This window comes from Emydura macquarii, unplaced genomic scaffold (assembly GCF_026122565.2).
Source record: "Emydura macquarii macquarii isolate MOO-44397 ecotype Brisbane River unplaced genomic scaffold, CSIRO-AGI_Emac_v2 contig_1263, whole genome shotgun sequence".
Taxonomy (NCBI): Eukaryota; Metazoa; Chordata; order Testudines; family Chelidae; genus Emydura; species Emydura macquarii.
The window spans coordinates 1,638,112-1,663,014 of NW_027131400.1; the positions used below are offsets into that span (position 1 = coordinate 1,638,112).

The 24,903-nt window shown below is 41.1% G+C and overlaps 1 protein-coding gene across 1 annotated transcript in view; it reads left to right on the forward strand.

Moving 5' to 3' along the window:
- Positions 1 to 24,903, forward strand: part of TNS3 (tensin 3) — a 338,094-nt gene that overhangs the window by 76,104 nt on the left and 237,087 nt on the right. The window contains exon 3 of the mRNA XM_067550332.1: positions 14,180 to 14,291. Within this exon, the coding sequence (XP_067406433.1) occupies positions 14,180 to 14,291 (112 nt within the window). The remainder of the gene's footprint in view (positions 1 to 14,179; positions 14,292 to 24,903) is intronic.

Sequence of the window (24,903 nt, forward strand, 5' to 3'; positions counted from 1 at the left end):
AAAAAGAACTAAGTGAGACGTTTGAGAGGAGAAGTTCAATTGTTTTCTCTTCTTAAACTTCAAGTGATTAATATTGTGAACTTTAAATTAGAAGATGTTAACTATGACTTTGAGTCAAAATTCTCAGAAATAAAGGACTATTTTGACGCAATTTGTCTTGATTACTGCTTTTATCAGCAACTGTTATGCAAGGTGAGATAAGGATAAAACAAAATCATTCTTTAGGGCAGAAGCAGATTGAAGGCAGGTAAAAGGGAAAATTTTCCCTTCTGTACTGCATTGAATAATTGGGTAGGTGCATTTTAGATTTCAGTTATGTCCTTTTGAAGCACCAGGCAGTGGCTCTTACTGGAGGTAGAATACCAGACGTGATGAATTGATGGTATAACCTGCCATGAAACATACTATATTGATGTCTTGTTTGTTTTTTCCCCCAGGTTTTACTGATAAGCAGCTCTAATTCATACTGTTATTCAATACCGATGGTTCAGGTTCTTTCCAATTTATCAGTATCATTTTTGCCCTATTGAAATTAGATGACTAGTTTTTCCTTTCAGCATCATATTTGCATTTACAATTTAGGGAGAAATGAGGGGATAAGCACACTATACAGAGTACAGATAGTTGTTTCATAAAAGAACATATTACCTGATTCTGCTTTACTACAGCCTGTGGGAGCTTTGCCATTGATTTCAGTAGAACAGAATGCATGCTCACATGCTCAGGGTCTAACTGAGGGCCAAATGTGGGATCAGAAAGAAATGTTCCCCTAGGTCAGATTGGCAATGACCTTGCAGATTTTTCACCTTCCACTGCAGTGCGTGGGTGAGGATGACTTGCCAGGATTATCTGGGTATATCTCACTTCATCATTTCCCTGCCATTGCAGTGGCCTTGAGCACTGCTGCACTGTGGTTCTCACTGTTCTCTGGCACATAATCGTCTAGTTTCCTTTGGGTCTCATTTACTTTGGTCTCATTCTGTTTGTTGGGTTTAATGTGTGGATGCTGGGTGGCGTTGGTGGCCTGTGAAATACGGGAGGTCAGATTAGATGACCTAGTTGTCCCTTCTGGCTTTAAACACTATGTAACCAGAAACTATAAAGCCTAGCCTGCCTGTCTCACCCCCCACAGAGATACTAGCTTTTAACCCTCTGAAAAAGATGTGCAAGTATGATATTTTTAAAATGCATTTAATAAAGGAAATGAACAAAGCATGTGGTTAATTTCATTATTCAATTGCATGGCTTTACATCACTGCACTTCCCCCATTTCACCCTGTGGTTTGTACGCTACCTAGACTATTAGTTCTCTGAGAACTTCCGACCCGTCTGCACAGCACCTAGCTGATGCTCTACCAGCTATTAACTAATAATAATTGCCCAAAGCACATTCAAATGGGGTGAAGTTCTTCTCTTCCCAAAAGAACGAGCGGCAAGGCCCCATGCATTAAGTCTGACTTCAGCTCTGTTTGAGGGCTTACGTGGGACCAAGGCACAGTGCAAGATTTTGATTTAGTCTGGCCTTAGTTGAGTCCATGTGGCCTGTGTAAAATAAAAATGGATGTTTGAGTACATTGGGAAGAGAACACTTTTTAGGTAACATTTTCATACTTTCTTGATGCTGCCGTATCTGGATTCTTTACTGTTAAGGAATTTCTATTAAAAATGTCCCTAGAAGAGATGGAATATAACTAGAAAATGAGGTGGGTCACATTCTCTCCTGTGCCAAGATGTGCTTGGCTCAGGCAAAAGAATGAGATGAGGGTGCTCAGAGATCTGATGACAGCCACCTGATGCTGAAAATGCTCCAGACCTGACATAATTTAGGCTGCTCTAATTTACAGCAGCTGGCGGGGGTCCCTAGGAGGCAGTAAGCCAGTTGAGAATCTGCCACCTCACTTCGTCATGCTTCCTCTGTCTGCTAATGCTCCCTGGGCCGGGAGAGACTGGCGCAGGAGCTGGCTCTGCTGGCTTTATGCTAGTTGAGAATTCACTCCCCCAGAGAAAATGTTAACTGACCAGCTGTGGCTGAGGTTTTGTCCTCTTTGCGGTGCTCAGGGGACACAAAGGTGCTGGGAATCTGCCTGGCCGAGAATATTTCAAATCAATTTATACTTCCAAGCATATAGAGAAATTGCTCTGGCAAAACTGATGCCTGGACCAGAGTCCACCCTTAGCAGGCATCCTCCTGTCTTAAGAGACCACCTTGAAGTACTGAGTGCAGTTGTGTTCCACTATTATTAGATCCCCTCTATTATTAAGCAACTGTCCATTATGGTCTTTAGAGTGGTCACTTAAGATAGATTTTCACTGGATAGGAAAAGCACCGAGAAGGTAGCATTTGATTCAAAGACCAGTATTGCCATGATTTATGAACTTTCAGTGTGTACTTTTCATTAGTCAAAGAGCTGATGGGTGCACTTCATATACAGAGCACAGGACCATTGAACAAATGCAGTTTACTAGGCTTTTATGCCTGTTTGTTTTTATTATAGATACTTCTTCCCTGTTGCATCCTTGGGGGGAATGAGGTGAAAAGATGTACTCAGAGAAACAAGATAGCAATGTTCAGAACCTCTCCCACAAGCTAGTCCCAGAAAAATTGGTTTCAAATGTCTTTCTTAAGGAGGCATGTGGGGTTTAACGTAAGACTCCAGTTGTGAAACACTTCAGTCCAGGTGAGATTGCTAAAGTCGTTAATTACATTTTTTTTGGTTGAAGCCTCCTACTTCTCCATGATTAGTTGACTAGTGTGCATCCTCAGCCCCCCACGGCTGTTCACTTTGTTCATTGCTCTGGCACACAGCTCCTGCTGTCTCTCCTTGCATCAGTTCATTTTCTCTTTGTTTATCTCTGTTCTCCTCCCCCTCCTCCCCCCCCCCACCACCACTCTACTTGTCTGGGTATGCTGCTTAACATGAGAGGCATCCATTGGTGGCTTCGTGGTACTGAGCAACCTGAGTTCCTGCACTGTGTCATGACAGCGCAGAAGAGAAAGTAGGGCTGGCAGGTTTCTTCATGATCCTGAACACCCCAGTCCTGCTCCCCCACCCCCCCACACTAGCTGTTTCCGTGAACAGCTTCATTAAGGATGATCAATGGTGGAGGGAGGAAATATGCATGGATCTAAATACAGCCAGAGAAGCACATGCTTTGCCTGTTTGGTGTTTTAATGCAACTGTGAGATTACATCTGCAGTGGTCAGAGGTGGATTAAGGATTCTAGATGCAGAAGGATTATAATAAAAGAATCAAAACCCTGACAATTTAAAGTGTACACATGTGTATGTGTGTAGATTTTGGCTTTCCAATATCTTTGTCAATGCTTTTCTTAGAAAATTGAATTAAAGATGAAGCTCAGTCAGCTGTAGTCAGATTCGGCCTCATTTTTCGAATATCAAAGAGCCAAATTCAGTTCTTTGGATGCACGCATCCCATCTCACTAACTTGAAAAAAAATAGTCCACTTCTTTGGGAGCCATATACATGCAGGATTTCAGCCTTTGAGATGACAAAGCCAGTTCATTAAACAACAAAAAAAGAGCTTTCCTGACACGTTGTCCTTTGATTCTTACAGGCACTTCTTGTGTCTCTGGCCCACACAGAACAAGTGCCTATTTTCCAATGAGATGGGGATGAGGTAGAGAGAGATTTTTCCAGTATTTAGAATAAGGATGACTCTACTGGGTCTTTTTTACACAAGCCCATGTTTTTTGTAGAACATGAGGATTTGTTAAATAAAAATCTGAAGGGTTGATAAAACAAAAGCTGTAGCCTAAAATATGAGCAAAATATCAGCCAAACACACTGTTTCCTGCAGGAGCTTTATTTCAAGTACAGAAGACGGTCCCTTATGAAATGGCAAAGGGAAGGCAACTTGAATTTCCACACAGGTGGGCCCAATAGCCTTGCAGGAAGAGGCTGCCCAGGGAATGTTATGAAACAGCATGTCCCTGGTTTTCCTGCTCACTGCCTCTCCTCAAGCAATGCCACCCCCATCCCACATATAGGGTTGCCAGATGGCTGGAAGATTTAGTTCCTTCCTCATGGGGGTGAGTTTGCAGGAAGAAGTATTTGCGATTAGCTGAGGGTACAGGAAGCCAGGGAGAACTTTGATGTTCATATGTGCTACATTTAAAACTTGATGTGCCCAAGCTTTCCCTGGATGGAGCTCAAAGTTTTTCACTCCCTTGTAAAATAGGGCATTATTCCAAATTCTGGAAAACAGAAAGGAGCAGAATCGCTGGCAAGTCAAGTGTAAAAGTATAATTTAGGCAGGCCAAAAAAGAATCTGAAGAGCAACTAGCAACAGACACAAAAACTAATAGCAAAAAAGAAAAAAATGAAGTCCATCAGAGGCAGGAAGCCTGCCAAACGAACAATGGGGCCATTGGATGATTGAGGTGCTAAAGGAGCACGCAAGGAAGACCAGGCATTGCAGAGAAGCTAAATGAATGTTTTGCCTCAGCCTTCACTGCAGAGGTTGTGAAGGAGATCACAAAGATGAGCCATTCTTTGTAAGTGACAAATCTGAGGAACTGTCCCAGTCTGAGGTGTCATAGAGAAGGCTTTGGAACAAATTGATACACTGAACAGTAAGAAGTCACCAGGACCAGATGGTATTCACCCAAGAGTTCTGAAAGAACTCCAATATAAAACTGCAGAACTACGAACTGTGCTATGTAACCTATCTGATGAAATTAATAGGCAGTAAGTTTAAAAGAAAAGGAAGTACTTTTTCGCACAACACGCAGTCAACCTGAGGAACTCATTGCTAAGGGATGTTGTGAAAGCCAAAAATGTAACTGGGTTCAAAACATAATTATATAAGTTCATGGAGAATAGGTCCACCATTGGCTAATAGCCAAGATGGTCAGGGATGCAACCCCATGCTCTGGGTGTCCCTAAACCTCTGACTGCCAGATGCTGGGACTGGATGACGGGGGATGGATCACTCGATATTTACCCTATTCTGTTCATTCCCTTTGAAGCATCTGACATGGGTCACTATCGGAAGATAGGATACTGGGCTAGATGGATCATTCGTCCATTATATTCTTATGTTGTACTCTTGCTGCTTCATTTGAAAAGCATCAGTCAAAGAAAGTTTGAGTGTCAGATAAGGCTTTTCTCTTCAGAGGGTGTAAAGTTTTGAACAGAGCACATATGATTGTATGACTGGCTCTCCAGCTCCAGAGACCTCCCTTCAGCCGTTTGTCCTGTCTTTGTTATAGGAATGTTGTTTAAGTGAGAGATGTCTATGAATGTACGATACTTAATAGATACCGTGTCAGTAAATGGTGCTTAAGAATATGTAGCATAGTTCCTTGGTTTTGTCAGAGCAATAAAATCATTGCTGTGGTGCACTGCAAATGGCTTCCTCTGATCAGCTCTTTACATCAGCTCTTAGCAGTCTTCGGTCCCCTATTCCAACTGCCGCGTCTCAGACGTGCTTCCTCACTGTGAGCCAAACCAGATGCAGCCCTGCTCCCTTCCCTCCCTCTCCACTCTTAAGTGTGCTTTGAGCTAGCGCAGAGCAGTGAGCTGCAGAGTCAAGACCAGGAGTAGCAGCAGTGAGAGCCAATTTGAGCTGCCTTGTAGCTGGGGAAGCAGAGTTGAGTTTTGGGGGTTTGTAACCAAGGTATGAGAGCTGCAGCTGGAGAGCTAGAGTTAATGGCCAGAAGCCTGGACTGGCTGGGAGCTGAGGAGAGGGACTGGCTATGGAGTAGGACTTTTTTCATAGTCCACTAATACACTGAAGCACTGAAACATTTGTGCTTAAAATTTTAATGACCAACAGCCTTATTTTTCAATGATATATTTCTAAAGAAATAAGCCTATGAGTGGACCTCTGTTTAGAACTCCATATATGTCACATGTCAAGAGATGAAGCCAAGCCATCTGTACGTCAAAGTGATCTGAAAGCAGCACTGGACTTCAGGTGCACATTTCATGAAAGAATAGTTTTGAAGGCCTTCCAACTCCTCAACCGTTCAGTAGACTTATTTGTAACTTTCTAGAACATTCCAGCTATACCTTAAGAGTAGGTGGGGTAAGATTGTTGTGGATACGTATTGGTTTTCATACTGAACAGAGGGATTTAAACCCTAGTATAACTGCAAACCTCCGTGTCAACTATAACTGTGAGGTACTTTGGATAGCACCTAGCACAGTTGGATCTTGGTACTTGACTATCATTGAAATAATAATAGAGTGCTGAACCTCTATTTTTTAAATATGATGTTTTCTTGTACTGTTTAAACAATAGCTTCTCAAAGCAGTTTTTCACTGAACATACTTGCAATTTCCCCCCCTTTTTCTTTACCCCCTTTTGCCTCTTGATGTCATGCAGTGGTATGGCTCCATCTTAAAATATCTTAGACTGAGTGGCTTCCCGAGGATAAAGGCTTAGTGCAGCTGCTGCCGGTTGAGTAGGATGGTGATTCCCCTTTGGCTCACCTAGTGGAGCAGTTCCAAATATAGCACATGTCCCAGTCTGAGTCACAGGTATCACAGAGGAGGAGAAGCAGTATCCTGGCCACTGATTGGGAGCCAGTAGAGCTGCATTCCGTTCCCAGCTCAGGCAGTGACATAAATGTGACCAAGTCTCTTCCTCATCTCAGATCAGCTAGCTATCATTGTGAAATGCTTTGTGGTTTGTGGATATTAAGTGCTAAGTATTATTATTACCATTCATCTTTCCAAAGTTAATTTGTAATAGTAGATAACAATGAAAAGTTATCAGCCAGTTACATGACAATTCACATTTATGTCACTGTTGATATCTATGTTGCATATTAGTAGCTATAGCAATAATCTATGACACTGAGAAAGGGACTACCTTGACTTCAGTACATATAAACTTCTCTGGTATTCCGTGCCGATTGCTATTATAGCAGGAGCAACTTCTGTCACATAATGAGATTTACACTGGTTTATATATTTACTCATGTCTGTATATACCCGCACATGCATACCACCACGTCAAGTCAAAGAAAGTCAGTGAGCTCAAATACTATATATACTTTCAAAAGGATGAGTCACTAGCACATTTTCTAGCAGATTAGTCACATTAAAATTGCCATAAAAGAACTGCATGCTTGTAGGCATTTTTGGTGTGTTTGCTGTTTTTGGAAAATGATTCCTAGTTTACTCACTGTATTTTGTTGTGAAGAGGTAATTTTGAGTAAGAATCTTGCTACAGTCACTCCATCCAGCCACAAAAAATGCCAGTCAAACCAGCTGCTGTTCTAAAAGCTATTTTAGATTACAGATAGATAATATTCCATTACTTGGTCTCTGTACAGAGGGCAATGTTAAACAGTTTTCTGATAATGAAACCTGAAGAGAGCATGGTGTGCTGATTTAGAAAGCAAAAAAAGTTGAAAATGTTATTTATGACTGAGGGAAATTACTTGAAGTAGTTCAAGGCAGGAATAAAAGCAGCTCATGTGCTTTGGGTTTGGCGGTGTAATTTCCTGTCACGGAGATTCCAATATTTGGAAATTCCAGTCATAAAGAGCAAAAAACACCTTGATGGGCTTGTTTTCCTCCTTGCTTTTTCTGCTGTGGATGTAAGTAACTGGCTACTGTATGGAACTTTACTGTATAGATAGGGAAATGGAAGGAAAGTGGGAAAAGTCAAAATGAATAGTTCATATTAGGGGCGGTGGTGGTGAGAACATGTTCTCTTGCATTTCCCTTGACTATCTTTTTTTTCTTAGCCATTTGATTTATTTTGTTGCTATCCAACAGAAATAGATATGTGGCTGGGCTCTGTAAATGTTTTGTAACCAGGGGCCCTGCCTCATCATAAAGAACTCTTTCAGTCATCACTTAATTGAACTTTCCTTTTGGGCTTCCCATATGAAGAGGTCAAAGTAGGGCATTTCCTTAGCCCATAAAAAAATAACTTGAAAGGGGGTCTGTGCTTCTGGAGCCATAATTACCAAGATTTTCAGTCTCTCCCACCTGAAGGGTTGCTGCTGCAGCAGCAGCGTGTGTGCGTGTTTGCGTGCAGCGTGGGAACAGCAACTTGAGAAACCTCTTGCTCTTAGGTCACTTCTTTCTAGTCTTAAAAGAGAAAAGGAAGAATTCTTGCATCAGATAGTGGATTTAAAACTACCTTTGAGAGTACAAGAATGAGCAGACAAAACTTCAGGAAATTGCAGCATTGGTTGGTAAGTTGTTTAAAGAAAAGAGGGACAGGAATTATGTTTGCATGACTTCAGGCAGGAAGTGAGCAAACATATTTTAGGTTGATATGGTTCTGTTGTTGTGCTAAGAGGTTTTTACTGTCCATGTAAAATTCAACATAGGTGCGGGGTCTGAAGTGTAGAATGCTTACAGGCTATAGACCCTCTGTTTATAGTTTTCTATTAACTGGGAGCTATACAGTGGATTGTTCTTGGGGATTCGGATTTTTCCTTATCCCAAACGGGAAAAAATAAAAAGCATTTACTGTTTTGATACAAAAGAGTTGATTCTATAAACACACGTGGATGCATTTTCTTCACATCTTCTTAGAAATACAATAGAGTAACATATCATCAGATTTATACTATAGGAGAGCAGTAGAGAAAAACAATCAATTTAGAAGTAACATATGGCTTAGTTATATTCAAGCTAGATAACTGCGTGTGTGTGTGTATATATAAATAAAATATAGAAATGTTAGACATTTTTAGAATTTTGTCTTCGAGAAGATGATTATCTGCACTGAATTTTTTGAAGATGGTTACTTGAATCTTTGATGCAAAGATCTAAAGCCTATGGTGCCCTTCAAAAACCTCACCCTACCTCACTGTAGCAGTTACATAGTGGAAACATATGGTGAGAGTTAAAATGTATACAAGCTGTTTGATTCTGTCCTTTAGTAAATAATGACTGTTACTCCCTGGCCTGGTATTTGAGTATGTTTGGGTGAATGCTATTTCTGTAGATGTAATTGTAATCTAGTTTAAACCTATGCCAAGGATATAATGCTGTGTCAGTTTTGCTGCCAACCAACTTAGATATTTTGACTGATTTGGTCCGTCCTTTTCAACTTAACTGAAAGTTAGAGTGTGTTCCTTGTAGTAGGATATATGTATAAACTACTAACATCCTCTTAGAATTGAGATTCATAAACCCCCCCAAGGCCAGAAATGACCCTTGTGATCGTTTAGTCTGTTCTCCTGTATAACGTAGGCCATAGAACTTCCACAATGTAATTTCTAGAGCATATCTTTTAGAAAACATCCAATCTTGATTTAAAAATTGCCAGTGATGGAGAATCCATCACAATCCTTGGTAAATTGTTCCAATGATTAATGACCCTCACTGTTAAAAATGTGTGCCTTATTTCCAGTCTGAATTTGTTTAACTTCAACTTCCAGCCATTGGATCATGTTATACTCTTCTCTACTAGATTGAAGAGCCCATTTGTTCCTCATGTACATACATATAGACTGTAATCAAGTCACCCCTTAACCATCTGATTGTTAGATTGAGCTCCTTAAGACTATCACTATAAAGCATGTTTTCTAATCCAGTAATCATTCTCATGATTCTTCTCTGAACCTTCTTCAATTTATGAACCTCCTTCTTGAATTGTTAGCACCAGTATTGGACATAGTATTCTGACAGTGCTCGCACCAGTTCCAAACATAAAGTTAGAATAACCTCTCTGCTCCTACTTAAGATTCCCCTATTTATGCGTCCAAGAATCACATTAGCTCTTTTGGCCACGGCATCACATTGGGAGCTCGTGTTCAGCTAATTATCCACCTCCACCCCTAAATATTTCTCAGAATCGCTGCTTTCCAAAATAGAGTCTCCCATCTTGTAAGTATAGCCTACGTTTTCTGTTCCTAGTTGTATATATTTACATATTGCTTGCTTATGCCCAGTTTATCAAGTGATCCAGATTGCTCTGAATCAGTGACCTATCCTCTTCAATGTTTACCACTCCCTCGTTGTTTGTGTCATTTGCAAACTTCATCAGCTATGATTTTATGTTTTCTTCCATGTCATTGATAAAAATCTTAAGTAGCATGGGGCCAAGAGCCAATTCCTTTGGGAGGAACCCACTGGAAACACACCTGTTCAGTGACAATTCCCCATTTATAATTACATTTTGAGACCTATTACTTAGCCAGTTTTTAATTCATTTAATATATGCCATGTTAATTTTATTTTGTTCTAGATTTTTAATCAGAATGTCTTGTGATACCAAGTCAAATGCCTTAGAGAAGTCTAACTATATTACATCATCATGATTACCTTACCAGTCTTTTAATCTCATTTAAAAAAAAAAATCAAGTTAGTTTGACAAGATTCATTTTCTGTAAACCCATGTTGATTTTCATTCATTAAATAACACTCCTTTAATTCTTTATTAATCAAGTTCCATTTCAGCCATTCCATTATCTTGGCCAGGATTGATATCAGGCTGACTGATATATATATTAGAATGATACAGATTCTATACAAGGAGACATTAAAAAGACTGGGACTGTTCATCTTAGAGAATAGGTGACTAAGGGAGAATATGACAGAGTCTATAAAATTGTGAATGGAATAGGGAAGTGTTACTTACCCCTTCACATAACACAAGAACTAGGGGTCACCCACAGAAATTAATAGGCAGCAGGTTTAAAACAAATTAAATGAAGTACTTCTTCACACAATACACAGTCAACTTGTGGAGTTCATTGTCATGGGATGTTGTGAAGGCTAAAAGTATAACTGGGTTAAAAAAAGCATTATGTAAATTCATGGAGGATAGGTCCTTCAATGGCTCTTAGCCAATAAGGTCAGGGACACAGCCCCATGCTCTGGTTGTCCCTAAACCTCCAACTGCCAGAAACATCTGGCACTGGTCATGGTCATAGACAGGCTACTTGGCTAGATGGACCATTGGTGTGACCCAGGATGGCCATTATTATAATCTTAGGACAGGCCTAGAATTATTCTGGTGTGACGTTCCCCCCCCTGCAATTTGGACTGGTGTGTAGCTGTGTCACCCATATCCCTGACTTACTCTGCTTTGCTGTGTGAACTACCTACTCCTGGGTCAGCCTACCCCCAGCCTTCTGCGAGTAATCGGCCCCATACCTAGTGAAGGAGCGTTTCTGGACAGCTGCTCATGGGACTGACTCCCAGCAAACACCCCCAGTCCTAAATGCAACCCCAGGATCTGTTGTTTTATAGGGTTCAGTGCTGTACACTGCACCCGCAAACTCATTACATTAGTCTGTCAATTTATCAAAGAAATTGATATGCACCAGCTCTGTCACTCTAAGTGAAGTCTCTACGCACACTCAATCCACATGTGCTGCTTTAGATAAAACAAACAAATAAGTTTATTGATTACAGCAAGATTTTAAGTGACTATAAGCTGGAAAAGTGTGAATCAAGGTTTGATCACAATTAATTAAAAGACAACTCACATTCTATAAACTAAACTTAATATTTTAGTGGTCTTTCAGTCTCTGATGCTATCTTACCACACAGGCTGGTTGACTCTTTCAACCAGGCTCTCTATCCTCTTCCCCGGGGGCAGTCTGTCAGTTCTGGCTTCTTAGATGGATTCCACGGGAGAGCTTTAGAGACAAAGATGCCTCTGCCTTTAACATGTTTCCTCGTCACCCCCTAGGGGTCAGGTGATCGGCCATGTCCGTCAATGGGCATGATTTCCTCCACTTGAGACAAATGAGCATCACCTTATCAGGTGCTCAGGCCACTCCACTGTTCCTGTGTGCATGCCTCTGCAAGGCGTGAACCCTCACTTTGCATGGTGTTTGCCTGGATCTATTCCAGCCATATGAGACATATATTTCGGGAATATTACATAGCAGAGTTTCATTTCTGTACATGTGTATGATATTGCAGGAAACATACTACCATAACAATAATGTTCAGTATGTCATGAGCATTCCAAAACCACCATACATGACCAGTGGAATACCGAGCGGGAGGGTGGGGGTCCCATGCCCCTGGTGTTGGCCTGGGCAGAGGAGGTGCAGGCCAAGTCCTCCTTGGAGGAGACACCCCCCTGCTGTCACAGGCAGGGAGTGCCCTGTGGCCATGTGGACCCCAGCTCAGGCCTGCTGGTGGCTGAGGGCTCCCGTTGCAGGGGACCAAGCATCCTCCTGGCCCCTCCACCCCCACGCTGGGCACAACGAGGGAGCTGTGGGGATCAGACCCCATCACGCCCTGCCCCCACTGCCGGGCGGTCTGGAGCATCTGTCCCTGTCACTCCTGCTCCCAGCCACACCCACCAGCCCCACAGTTGGGGGGGGGGAAGAGTGGGAAATGGGTTCACAGATCCCCCCCCCCCCCCCCATGAGGCATCACCGCCAATGGGGCAGCAGTCAGGGAGAGCGGGAAATATGCACAGACTACCCACGCAGGCGCTGCCACTGCTGCTGCCGACGGGAAGGTGCAAATGGAAAGAATTGGCCCCCTGGATGCCGGAGACCCATGGTATTCCACTAGACATGACATGCTTTGCATTAGACAATACACAGTTACATTATAAGGGTGAACATGAATGGTACACAAGTCACACCATAAGGGTGTACTTGGGGTACAGTGTGTCACACCTGGTCATCCCATTTTTAAAAATTGGCACAAAATTAGCTTTTTTCCGGTCTTCTGAAATTCCCCCGTTATTCCAACACTTATTGAACATCAGGATTAATGGGCCAGTGAGCTCCTCAGCCAGCTTTTTTTAAAGTCTTGGATGCAAGTTATCTACATCTGTAGATTTTCAAATGTCTAACTTTAATAGTTTCTGTTTAACATCCTCCAGAGATACTAGTGGAATGGTCAGCGTGCTATCACCATATAATGAGACTATATTATCTGTTTTCCCCCAAATACAGAGCAGAAATATTTGCCTTTCTGCATTATTGATTCTTTTACCATTTCCATCGAGCAATGGACCAATACCATTGTCAGGATTATTTTTGTTCCTAGTACATTTTAACAACTCCTTATTGTCTTTAACTCTGTGGGCCATAGATTTCTCCTTCTGTCCCTTTGTTTTCCTTATCAATTTTTAAGAGTGTCTAACTTCTGGTTTATATTCATTACTATCAATTTCTCCTTTCTTCCATTTGTTTTGTATATTTTTTTCATAGCTGCCTTAACTTCCCCTCTAAACTAGGTTGTTATCTTAACCAGCGGAGTCTTCTTTTTCAGTTGTGGGATTGTGCCTTTTGGGGCATCTAGTAAGGTGTTCTTAAATGATTCACTATTATCATTCACTTTTTTCAGAATAAATTCTTCCTCTCATGATGATTTAGTATGTCTCAAAAATCCCCTTGGCTGCTGTTTGAACGCTGATGTGAGTTTACATCTCATGGGGTGTGGAAGACAGTATAGCTGTTTGTGCTGTCACTACAGAGTAAAAATGGTGAACTATGAGAAATATGTGAAGTCCGTATAGCTGAGTTTCCACACTGAGGCCCAGATTCTGGTCTCAGTTATTCTGGTGCAAATCCAGAATAACTCCATTGCAGGTCTATTGGATTTAAGGCTCAGAGTATTTTCTTGTGTGGTAAATAAATAAATAAATAAATGGCGAAAGAGAGAGAGATTGCTTTTTGAAAAAGAGAAATCGCATAATGCTGGCAATCAAGCCCAGCACTAATTACAGCTTGTCCCTCAGGCAGGTAATCAGTCTGTAACCTGTGGTGCTGCGCTATCTTCTTCCAATTTTGGCTCCTAACAATTAAATGCAATTTAGATTCCAGTCCTGAGCCTTACGAAAGCATGAGTATTGCTGCTGCTTCCTCATGTTTTCCTCTTGGCACCATTTCTACTGGAGAATTGAGAAAGCTGTTCCAGGTGAAAACAAAAGGAAGCCTCTTCCAGGCTCCTTCTCATTTCAGAATGGAAGTGTTATCTACTGATAACGCATAGGCAAATGTTGTTATTACATCCGGTGACATTACACAAGTACCACCAGTACTTAATCAGTTATTAAGTAATAAAGAATTGTTCAGTAATAGTTTAAAATATTAACCATGCAATGCAGTGTTTGGGAGTGATTCAGCAAGAGTACTGTAGAATAATGTAATATTTTCATAAGTAGTGGTTGTTTTGGCTATTTGTATATTTCATTTTTTATTATATCTAAGGGGTAACATTCAAAAGTTGACAAGAGCTCTGACATTTTCTCCTCTGTTGCAGCCTGAAGACCTAGCTTCAAATTCTCACACTTTCAAAAACAAGACCTTTAAAAAACCCAAAGACTGTAGTATCTGCAAACAAGTCATTGACAGCCAAGGCATTTCTTGCCGAGGTGAGTAGCATGATATGTGGCCTATTTATTGTCTTGCTATTTAAAATACTGCATTTTTAGACTAGTGCTAAAGAGATCGGAACGAATAATTTTGGAATTCCTCCTGTGCTAAATGTCTACAAACTCTAGCTTGTTTACCCAGTGTGTTCAGCATTACGCTTAATTTTTATTTGGACTTTTACAGATATGTGCCTTTATTAGCTCTGTTTTCAGGCAGGTTCCAGAATAAGACTCTGTCTCTGCAAGCTCTGTTAGAAGCATGTGTGTGTGAATGAGTGAGTTGATAGATGCCTATGGAATTTAGCCTGCAAATGAGGAAGTGACCCTGAGTTCAGTGAGGCATGAAGGCTTTCTCTGCATGAATTCTTTACTAAAATTCAGAAGAGCTGCCATTTTTTTTACAGTTGCATTATGATCTTGTATTTCAGTTCTGTGATTCAGTCTAATCATTCAGATGGATACTGAGGAGGCTGGTTCCTGTGCTTCCCCATTCAAAGGGAGGGTGGGGAGAGAAGGGTCAGCTGCCTCTGGCACTGTTCTCTGCTCTTTAGCACTGTTTTCCCCCTCTCTCTTCTCCATCATACAGAGGACGATCCGTGAATCCAGGGATCCTCACAAGGGGAAAAGCCAGGAAGTGTATAGGGAGAGGTATGAAAGATACAGACCTTTTTTCTTTTCTGTACACAAGCAGTAAATATACCCAAAATGTGAATGCATGAGGCTGCATTCATTTTTTTCACAGTGCCCTATCAGCATAGAGAATCACACTTGGGGGAGATTAGTTATTGGGGCATCTGTCAATAGGGTTGCAAAGTAATCAGTTTGCGGGAGAGCATGAGAATAAGAGTCCAGGGCCTTTGCAAAAATGGCCTTGAGATCTGCCTAGGAATGGAACCTTCCTTCTTCCATGAAACAATCTGGGAAAAGTTCAAGGTTTGCTTCCTTCTAGGGCCCCTCCCACGGGTTTTCCGTGGGAGGGTTTGATACCTCAATTGATTTTAGCTGGTTAATGTTTAACACTATCTTGTTACTCCACCTTAATAAATCTGTCTCTCTAACAAATACACACATAATCCACCAATTTAATGTTAGCAAATATTTCTTGCCTCTCACTTTAAATATAGACAAAAATTTCATTTTATGAAATATCTGCTTGGTGCTAATGGCATTTTTCTAATTAATTGGAGATTTTGTTCTTCTTTTCTTTTGCCAGAGGGCCTGTCTCTATATTCCTTGCACATGCAAAATTCCCATTAGCAGTTAATGGAATTAAAGGAATTTGTAGGTGGGGTGAGGATGAGTGTGTGTGTATGTACGTGCTTGAAAAGGTATACATTACTCAAATGGACAATTACATGTATAATATCCCATTTGCTTAGCATTAGTTCAAATGTATTCTCTTATAATTGCGGGAATGACAGAAAATGTACAAATAATACAGAGGCTGTCAACTTTGAAGAGGTTTAATCCCTAATGAGGTGTTCCCTAGAATGTTGTTTTCATTTTTGCAACAAATATTACTTTCTTCCTCTTGGGATCCAGCAGCATAAAAGGACCATGGATCTGGCTAAGAAGGAGTTCCCTCATGCATGAACTGAGTAATCCACAGGCTATTTTACAAGGCCCCTGCTATAAGCTCTGGTTTAGGGACCAGTGGCTGAAAGTGGCAGGCCAGTGGGCCTGTAGAGGACTATGGACCGCTTGCTTTGGGTGGTTGTAATTTAGGTGGCAGCCCAGAATCAGAAGGACACAAAGGTGGTTAAAGCTACCTTGCCTCTCTTCCCCCTAGGCTGCAAGTTTTTGTTGTACCTCCTTCAGTTAGATCACAAAACTACACCCAATATTTTTTTAAAAATTTCCTCCCACTTCCATATCATTAAGGCTACGTCTACACTGTACACCTCTCCCAGGAGCATGTAGGGTATGTGTAACAACATGACACAATGAAAAGCAGGCTGCGTCCATACTGCGGTGTGTAGCTTCATGTGTCAGTGAAAGGCTCTGGCAGAGGGGAGTCAGTGGGGAAAGACTCAGCAGTAGGGAGAGCCTTTCCCCACTGCTGGAGTCATTCCCTGCAGCGGTGAAAGGTTCCAGCCATGTAAGGTATATAGCCACAGGGTTCAGGCATGGTTTTGCTCTCCTCGCTTAAGCCATGACTCACCATCTACACTGCTATTAATACTCATTTTACAGGGGTATGTCGTATATGTGTTCTGCACGGTGCTAAAAGGAGTATCGATATACCAAAAGGGCGAAGTTAACCCTCTGATTAATTAGGTGTTATCCCTTAATTAGAGTTCTATAAAAGGTAGAATTACCACACCAACCCTTAGGCACATTGCCAAGCGGCAGCAATCCCTCCACAACTACTATTCCAGTATTGCCAAGCCCCAAATGCAAAAATCATGTCGGACCAAAACATTCATGAGATTGGCCCAAAATCATGACAGCTTTAAAAAAAAAAAAAAAAAAAAGTGTCTTTTGAGCTGACTTCCTGTTTTTGAATTCCCCCAACCCAACCTGCAGATGGCCCATGAAAAATAACACTGCCAATGCATAGTGAGAAATACGATTTTGGCCACCTTACCCCTTCGTCATCATTCTTCTTCTTCTTCTCAGTGCGTCAATTAATTTTGTGCTCCAGCCTCCACTTCAACAGTATTGCCAACTCTTCAATTTCTTTGCCAGGAATGCAATTTTGGCTGGGGTTGGAGCTAATCTGATACCAGAAGCTTCCCCCCTCCTGGGGAAGAGCAGCCAATCAGGACTGCTGCAGCAGACAGACGGAGAACTCTGCTCCTTCCCTTCAGTAGCCAGTAGAGTTTTGAGGTAGCGTAGGTGGGAGAAGGCCCAGCAGCTCGGGGTAGCCCTGCCTTCTCCTCCGAACTTCCTTCCTTTGAGCAGTGGGTTAGTTTGATATCTACATATCTCTCTTCCTGCAACACCAAACCTAGGAAGGAGGAGAAGGGGTTGAAGAAGCCCTGGAACTGCAGGAGAGGAGTGGTGGGGCTAGGGCCAGAACTGATGTGTGGCAGGATTGATGGGGCTGGGAATCAGGTAGATGTGGAGGCTGCGGGGGGTGGAGAGGGTGGAGGCGACAGAATTGATCTGGGAACTGTGGGGGAGAAATGGAATTTATTAATTAGAATGTTGGGGGTTTGGGAAGAAACTGGAACTGCCACCCCATCATGCAGCCAGTGGGAGTTCCTGCAATGGGAGCCAAAATCACCTCACTCCAGAAATTTGGGAGGCTGAGCAACACTAATTGTGTGTGTGTGTCTTTCTCTCTCTCTCTCTCACACCCACGCATGCACGTACGAACGCACACTGGGAATGGGCAGAGGAAGTTCAGAAATCAAAAGACAGACCAAAACCATAAAATTATCTTCTTTTACAGAAAGATCTTTTGTTTTTTGGGGGCCAATCTCATGAACGTTGAACTTTGGGGGTTGCATCAACTCTGTATCCTCAGCTCCCAGTAAGTTATTATCCTGCCCTCCAGCCCCGTGTTTGCTCTGTCTGTAGTGATGCAGGTTTTTATCCTCCCAGGTAGGGCCGCTCCAAGGGGTTCTCTCCCTTTTCCCATGCCAGGTGCTGCAGTGTCAGAGAGAATGGGGGCGGGGAGCAGAGAAGAGAGAACTTATTATTCACATGAGGGGAGTGGGGAGCAGAGCAGCCCAGGTCTGCTGCTTTCTCCTGAGAACAAGATGGCTGTTCCCTCTCTACAACCTTACTCCCTTATCCAAAAACTCCTCTCAGCTACCCAAGAGAAGGGGAGAGAAATCTGTGCCAGCACCTGCAGCAGCTGTGAGTGGCTGCTCTCAACCGGACTGCAGGGAGGTCAGTAAACCAGAGGTGGTTTTCCCTGGACAGTTGAAATGATGACTGGAGCTCCTCACCTCATTGGGTAACTGAGTTCATTAGAGGCCAAACTCCTGTTACTCATGAATCCTGAGAGCTGGCAATACTAGTATTGTAATCTCAGGGAGGGAACAGTTGCTGCCCTTTCTTACTTCTTTGGGCAATGTTTGGCACCATTGGAATTACATAATTGCAGAGTTGGTGCCTCTATATTTGAGATCCACATTGGGTCCCCCATGTGCTGCACAGGTTGTGCAGAGGCCCACTTGCCGGCTGCTCTTCTACTGCCTCTCCCTATGGAGTGTTAAAGTAGCCCATCTAAACACTGACACTTCTGGGCAGTCCCTCTGAGGTCAAGCGAATTTCATCCAAAGTTAACAGATACAGCGCCATCCAGTTTCATGGCTGTTACCTTTTTCTTTGTAGTTGCTGGTGCTTCTCTGTGGAAGGAGACTCCTCAAAGGGATGGTGGGACTCCTAAAGGGTAGATTTTAAAAGAATCAATTTGTGTCTTAACATTATAACATGGAATTTATGAAACGGAGAGATGCTTAGCATTATAGGTTGTCTGTTTCTCCCTCCCCTCCCAACAATACTTAAAGTTAATTCAGAGATAATGAAACTCCATTAATAGTGAAGTAAAAAGAAAATTAGAGCCAAATCTTGGGTTTCTGACTCAGATAAGTTCTCTCAGAAATCACTAAGTAAAGGTGAACAAGGGCTTTTGGGAAGCTGGTGTAGGAAAAAAGCAATGACTGCACTTATAAGATGGTTCCTTTGTGGATTGATGATAAAATCTTGCTTTCTTAATGTTTGTCTTGAGAAAATAATAGCTCCTTGTACCAGTTATAAGTTCTTTCCAGCCTGTAAATATCTGATCAACTGCAAGAAAGCTATCAGTGTCAGAAAAAGGAGGGACGGGGAAAAGATCCAGATTGACTTGTATGTCATTTATTTTGCTTATCTAGCAATGAATCATCTGCTCTTTGTATGGAAACAGCCTTAATTTAGTATTGCAATGATCAGATAACTTTTTCTTTGGTAGAAGGCACGCTGCTTGCCAGGGTGCATTTTTTGGCCCTTTCTTAAAGGCACTGTGTCCTTTGTTCATATCCAGCTCTGAACAGTTTCTAAGAATTTCTCTGAAAAGTGAATGATTGACCAACAAAGGGACACATGAGTCATGATGTCACCTTGTCTTAGCAAACTTTAGTTCTCCTCAGACAAGCCTGTTCAGTTCAGTTCCAGAGATTTTAATGGGCTTTATAGAAACAGTAGTACAAAAGGAAGGAGGATCTGGGGCACTGGGGGAGTTAGTAAACTAAGCTGCTCTATATTTCTATGCGTGATAAACTGAATCATGGCTCAGATATTTCTTTTATACCATATTTCAACGAGAAGGAGGAGCAATCAAGCTTTGATTTTTACAGTATTTTTACAGACTTGTACGTTTCTGAAGGAAGCTGAGTGTCGTTTTTCCTCTCCTAGTCATACCAGAGGGGTCCCAAAGCTTGCAAATAAAGGGTTCCTCGGTATGCAAGCCAATCTTGAGAGTTCTGGCTTGAAATTTAAACCTTTCCCCCCAAGATGCTTCGTTTTAATGTGTTTCAAACCAGAGATCAGACTCATTTAGTCATTTATACTTTCTTAATTACCGAAAGAGCTGCCTAACTATAATCTCTCTTTCACACTGTCTGGAGTCGTTCATGACTGTGAGTGCCTGCTTCAGGGCAGACTGTCACAAACAGGGCAGATACCTCCAACTAGTGGTGTGTTCCATAATTAGATTTTATCAAGCCAGGAACAAATGTGAACTTCTGGATCACTATACCAGTTTTGCCATGGAGTTGCAGACAGTCCTCTTAGACTCTCCAGTCTCTCTTGCCACCCAGGCTACTGGACTTAGTGATAAATGGTCACTTACACCAAAAATCATACAATATTCACATTGTCTCCAGTACCAAGAGACCAGTCACTTACCCCAGATCAATTGGTACCCTAGATCTTACACCAAAGACAACACCTGTAGCCAATCCTATGATAAACTATCCAAAGATTTATTAATTATGAAAGAGAAATAAGAGTTATTTACAGGTTAAAGAAAGAAAAAACATATGGACAAATGAGTTGCAGTCTAAATCCTAAGAGTGACAGAGTTGTAATGATCTGTCAATTTGAAGTGCCTTTCAGGTCGGACCTGGGAGGCAGTTCCTGGAGATCTCTGGCTTTAGTTTGGTGTCTCTGGCCCTGTGAGAGTTCAAACGGCAAAAGAGATGAAAAAATCATCAGGTTGACTATTTTTATTCTCCTCTTCCAGCATTCAAGGCAATGGAATAAGGAGTTCTACACATACTTCTCCATGGGTAGACGGGGCAATTAACAAAGCTTTTGTCTTAAAAACAGCCCACTTAAATTTTGAGATGATTCCCATGCTTGGGTTCACAAGTTCAGGGCAAACATTTTCAAAGTTATAAAGCAAAACTTACATATTTTCTAATATCCTGGGATACAGACATTACAAGTGAGATTAATGCATGCAACTTAAAAGCATTTCATAGAGTCTAAACACTAAATACTTTGTTATAGTACCTATTCTGAGCAAAACTAATATACAAGTGAAGTGGTCTGGTCTCCAGCTGTAAGTTTGTCAGTTCTTAGCTAATGCCTGCAGACTTGACAAGTGTTGGCACCTGGTCTGCCAATGTTACATGCTTTTCATGAAATCAGTTCGATTTCTGCTTCTTTACATTGTGGTTTTGACCTTCCTGGTAGCAGATTTCATGTTGCTGAAAATATGCATTAATTGTTTTTCCTCCGTAAACCAGTGGTATAGCCACATAGGCTTCTTTTTTTTTTTTTTTTTTTTTTTTAAATGATTATTATTTGTTTTGGCTGTCATAATGTGGTCTTAATCTTTCACCAGCCAAATGATTGATTGGTGTAGAACAATACACCACAGCAAATTATATGTTCTGATTTTTTGTGGCTACTGCAAATTACTTCTGTAGCAGATACTAATCAAATTGGAGGCAGTTTGGGAAGGCATAAGTTGTTATAAGTAATACTTAAAGCCATCCCTTGGTCTTCTTTTCTAAAGACTACATTTGCCCTGTTTTTAAACATTCTTGATAGGTCAGGTTTCCTAAACATTCCATCATTTTTGTGGCTGTTCTCTGGACTCTCTCCAATCTGTCCACATATTTCCTGTCTGTAGCTGTAAGAGAAACCTGGAAATTATCCAGCTATTTCTGTGTTAGTGTGGACCATTAGCATGGCTCCAATAAACTGGATTCCTTTCTGGATTAAACCTTGCAACGTGATTGTCTGTTGAATTAGAGGAATAATATTAAAAAAATAGACCCCGGTTCCATGGTAGATTAAGATTTAATTGTGTCACACAAGACTGAAGTCATCACATCACAGCCATTTTATGTTTTTTATATTCTGATTTTTTTAATTATACAAGGAGAACATCATAATTCCAAAAACCAAGCATTAATATTCCGTTACTACATCGACATCCATAGGGAATACAAAATAAAGCCTGGATTTCCAAAGGAGCCTAATAGAATTAAGTGCCCAAATCCCTTTGCCCACATTCAGTGGGTGATGGAGCTGGGAAGAGAGTGATAATATCTTTAGGCTCATTTGAAAGTCAGTGCCTAAAACTCCACCAATGTTTTTTTCCTTTCACAGGAAGCAAGTGGATCTAGATGGGGAGAACAAGTCTCTGCCCTTGCAATAATAATGTCATAATATTTTTCTCTGAATATAATTCTCTGAATACTATCGATGTGGGGACACAATTATTTAGATTACCTCAGTTGCAGCAAATAAAAAAATTACACTAGCGGTGAAATCTGCCCACAATAAAACACAAATACTCTGTTTCCATATGAATAGAAAGCAGAGTGGACGGGTGGGTAAAATTCTACACCCAACTCAAGTCCAAGTTGCAGGGTAGCGGCATAGCTTCCGTACAGCTGCTATTCCAGTCTTTGGGTTGAAATAATGTCCATAGCACTTCCATATCCTATTGCGGGGTCACTGGATCATGTAAATGGTCCGTCTGTCCCCAGCGGCTCCCAATGTGGCCTTCAGCACTTTCCAGAGGGGATCGGAGTGGGATATACAAGTATTCTTGTTTTAGAGCACGTCTTCACCCATTATATCAGTCTGAAGTGGTGAGCAGGGCCTTATGCCGGCCCTGTGCGTCTAGCTCAATAGTACGTCAGCCATCAAATACTGTCTTTGGGTATTTTTATTTTTTTAAATTGGGTTTAAAAATAGAAAGAGGTCTTGCCCAAAATGCAAACAAACAAACAACCAAAAAAAAAAAAAAAATCCAAGGAGGCAGGGCTGGGCCACAGGAAATGAACAAGCAGATGTTTCTATCAGAGTGTGACTGTTAGTGTTGCAACATCATCAGCAGCTGACTGATAATTTCTTAAAAATAGAATCCTCATTTTATGCTATCAAGGTCAAACTTCTGCTGTCTTTCATCACGAGGGGACTCTCATTTTAGACTCAAACATGCCTCCGTCCCACACAAGCTCGTTTATCATCTTACCTTTATTATTGTAAATGATCATTGTAAGGTTATTTTTCACGTCTTTCATTCTGGATCTTTATCTCATGTCACTGCTTGCTGTTTAGTTGCAGAGCTGGTTGAAAAATTTCAGCAAAGTGCGAAAAAATGTTTTCTGATCATCTGGTCAGAAGAAAAAGAAAAGGAAAATCAAAAACACCCCACACAAACTGTGCAGTGCTTCCCAGCCCTAGTCCCTTGCTTTAAAAACAAAACAAAAAAATCTCAAAAAACCTCCAAGTGAAATAAGTTTGTTTATCCATGTGCCAAGGGGTTATGGTAGGTTAGAATCCACCAGAAATCATTTCTGCCTTCTACAATAACTGAACAGGTACATTAGCTTTCCACTGGCTTAGGCCTTGTGAAATGCAGCATATTTGTTTCTGTGCATAATGGCACAAACATCAACAGTGATGTAAAAATCATGACACTGGCACACTTTATGGGGCTTCCTGCACCCATTGATGTCAATGGCAAAAATCAGAATTCAGCTCATGTATATCATGGAGGTATTTTAAATCCTACCTGTGCTGGAATATTGCCAAAAGAAGTGTGTGGCTTTTGAGTTCATCTTGACAGTGGGGAGAGAAGTTGTCACATGTATAGCTGGAAAAACGGTCAACTGGATTTTCAATATCCCATTTCTACATTTGAAAGCTATGAATAAAAACATTTGTAGGGAAAAAAAGTGATACTCTTTTCTTTTCTTTTTTAAACTCAGTTGAAATGCTTGTGATTAAGAGAGGAACAGAGTGGAAAATGGGTAGATACATCGACCACAGTCTGATGTAACTCGACATATGTCTTGTTGCCTCTCAGACTTACTAGTTATTTATTGGGGTTTTTTTAGAGCTTGTCTTCCTGAAATGCAGTGGGAAGTGGAACGAGTCAAAATTGTTTCATGTCCTTTTTGTGCATTGGTAGCTGAAAAGAATTTTCTAGCTGTTGTTTTGTTTTTGTATGGGAAAAACTGGGTAAACTTTTGTTTTGTGTGAAAGATCTACTTTGTTTTAGCTTCTCATTGAAGTATTTTATTTACATGTATGAGTGCTTTAAGAGTTAGCAATACATATATGTACGAATACATTTTCATTGTGCTTTACAATCCATTTAAAACTATCAATAATTCTCCAGTAGTATTGAGTGGTCATAACAGATGGAACCATAAAATCATTCTAAAGACAGTCCTGCCTTGTAAGAATATAAGAATGGCTGTACTGGGTCAAACCAATGGGTCATCTAGCTCAGTAGCCTGTCTTCTGAAAGTAACTGATGCCAGGTGCTTCAGAGGGAATGTACAGAACAGTCCCAGCTTCTAGCAGTTGGAGAATTAGGGACACCCGGAGCATGGTGTTGCATCCGTGACCATCTTGGCTAATACCAATAGATGGATCAATCCTCCATGAAATTACCTAATTTTTTTTTTAACCCCTTTTTGAATTCTTATTTATTTATGTCCAAATAAATCCTGCAATGTATGGGCTTCACAACATCTCCTGGCAACAAGTTCCACAGTTGATTATACATTGCGTGAAGAAGTACTTCCTTATGTTTGTTTTAAACTTGCTGTTTAATAATTTCAGTGGGTGACCCCTAATTCATGTGCTAAGTGAAAGAGTAAATAACACTTGCTTGCCTGGTCATTTTTTCCACCATTCATAATTTTATAGACTGTTACCATACCCCCTTTCAGTTGTGTCTTTTCTAAGCTGAACAGTCCCAGTCTTTTTATTCTCTCCTCATACAGGACCTGTTCTATACCCCGAATCGTTTATGTTGCCCTTCTCTGTACCTTTTCCAATTCTAATATATCTGTTTTTGAGATGGGGCAACCAGAACTGCATATAGTATTCAAAGTGTGAGTGTAGCATTGATATATAGAGTGGCATTATGATATTTACTGTCTTATTATCTATCCCTTTACTAATGGTTCCTAACATTATCTAAGCTTTTTTGGCCATTGCTGCACACTGAATGGATGTTTTCAGAGAACTCCCAGAATGACTCCAAGATCTTTTTTGAGTGGTAACAGCTAATTTAGGCACCATCATTTTGTATGCGAAGTTGGGATTGTGCTTTCCAATCTGCATTACTTTGCATTTATTAACACTGAATTCCATCTGCCATTTTGTTGCCCAGTCATTCAGTTTTGTGAGATCCCTT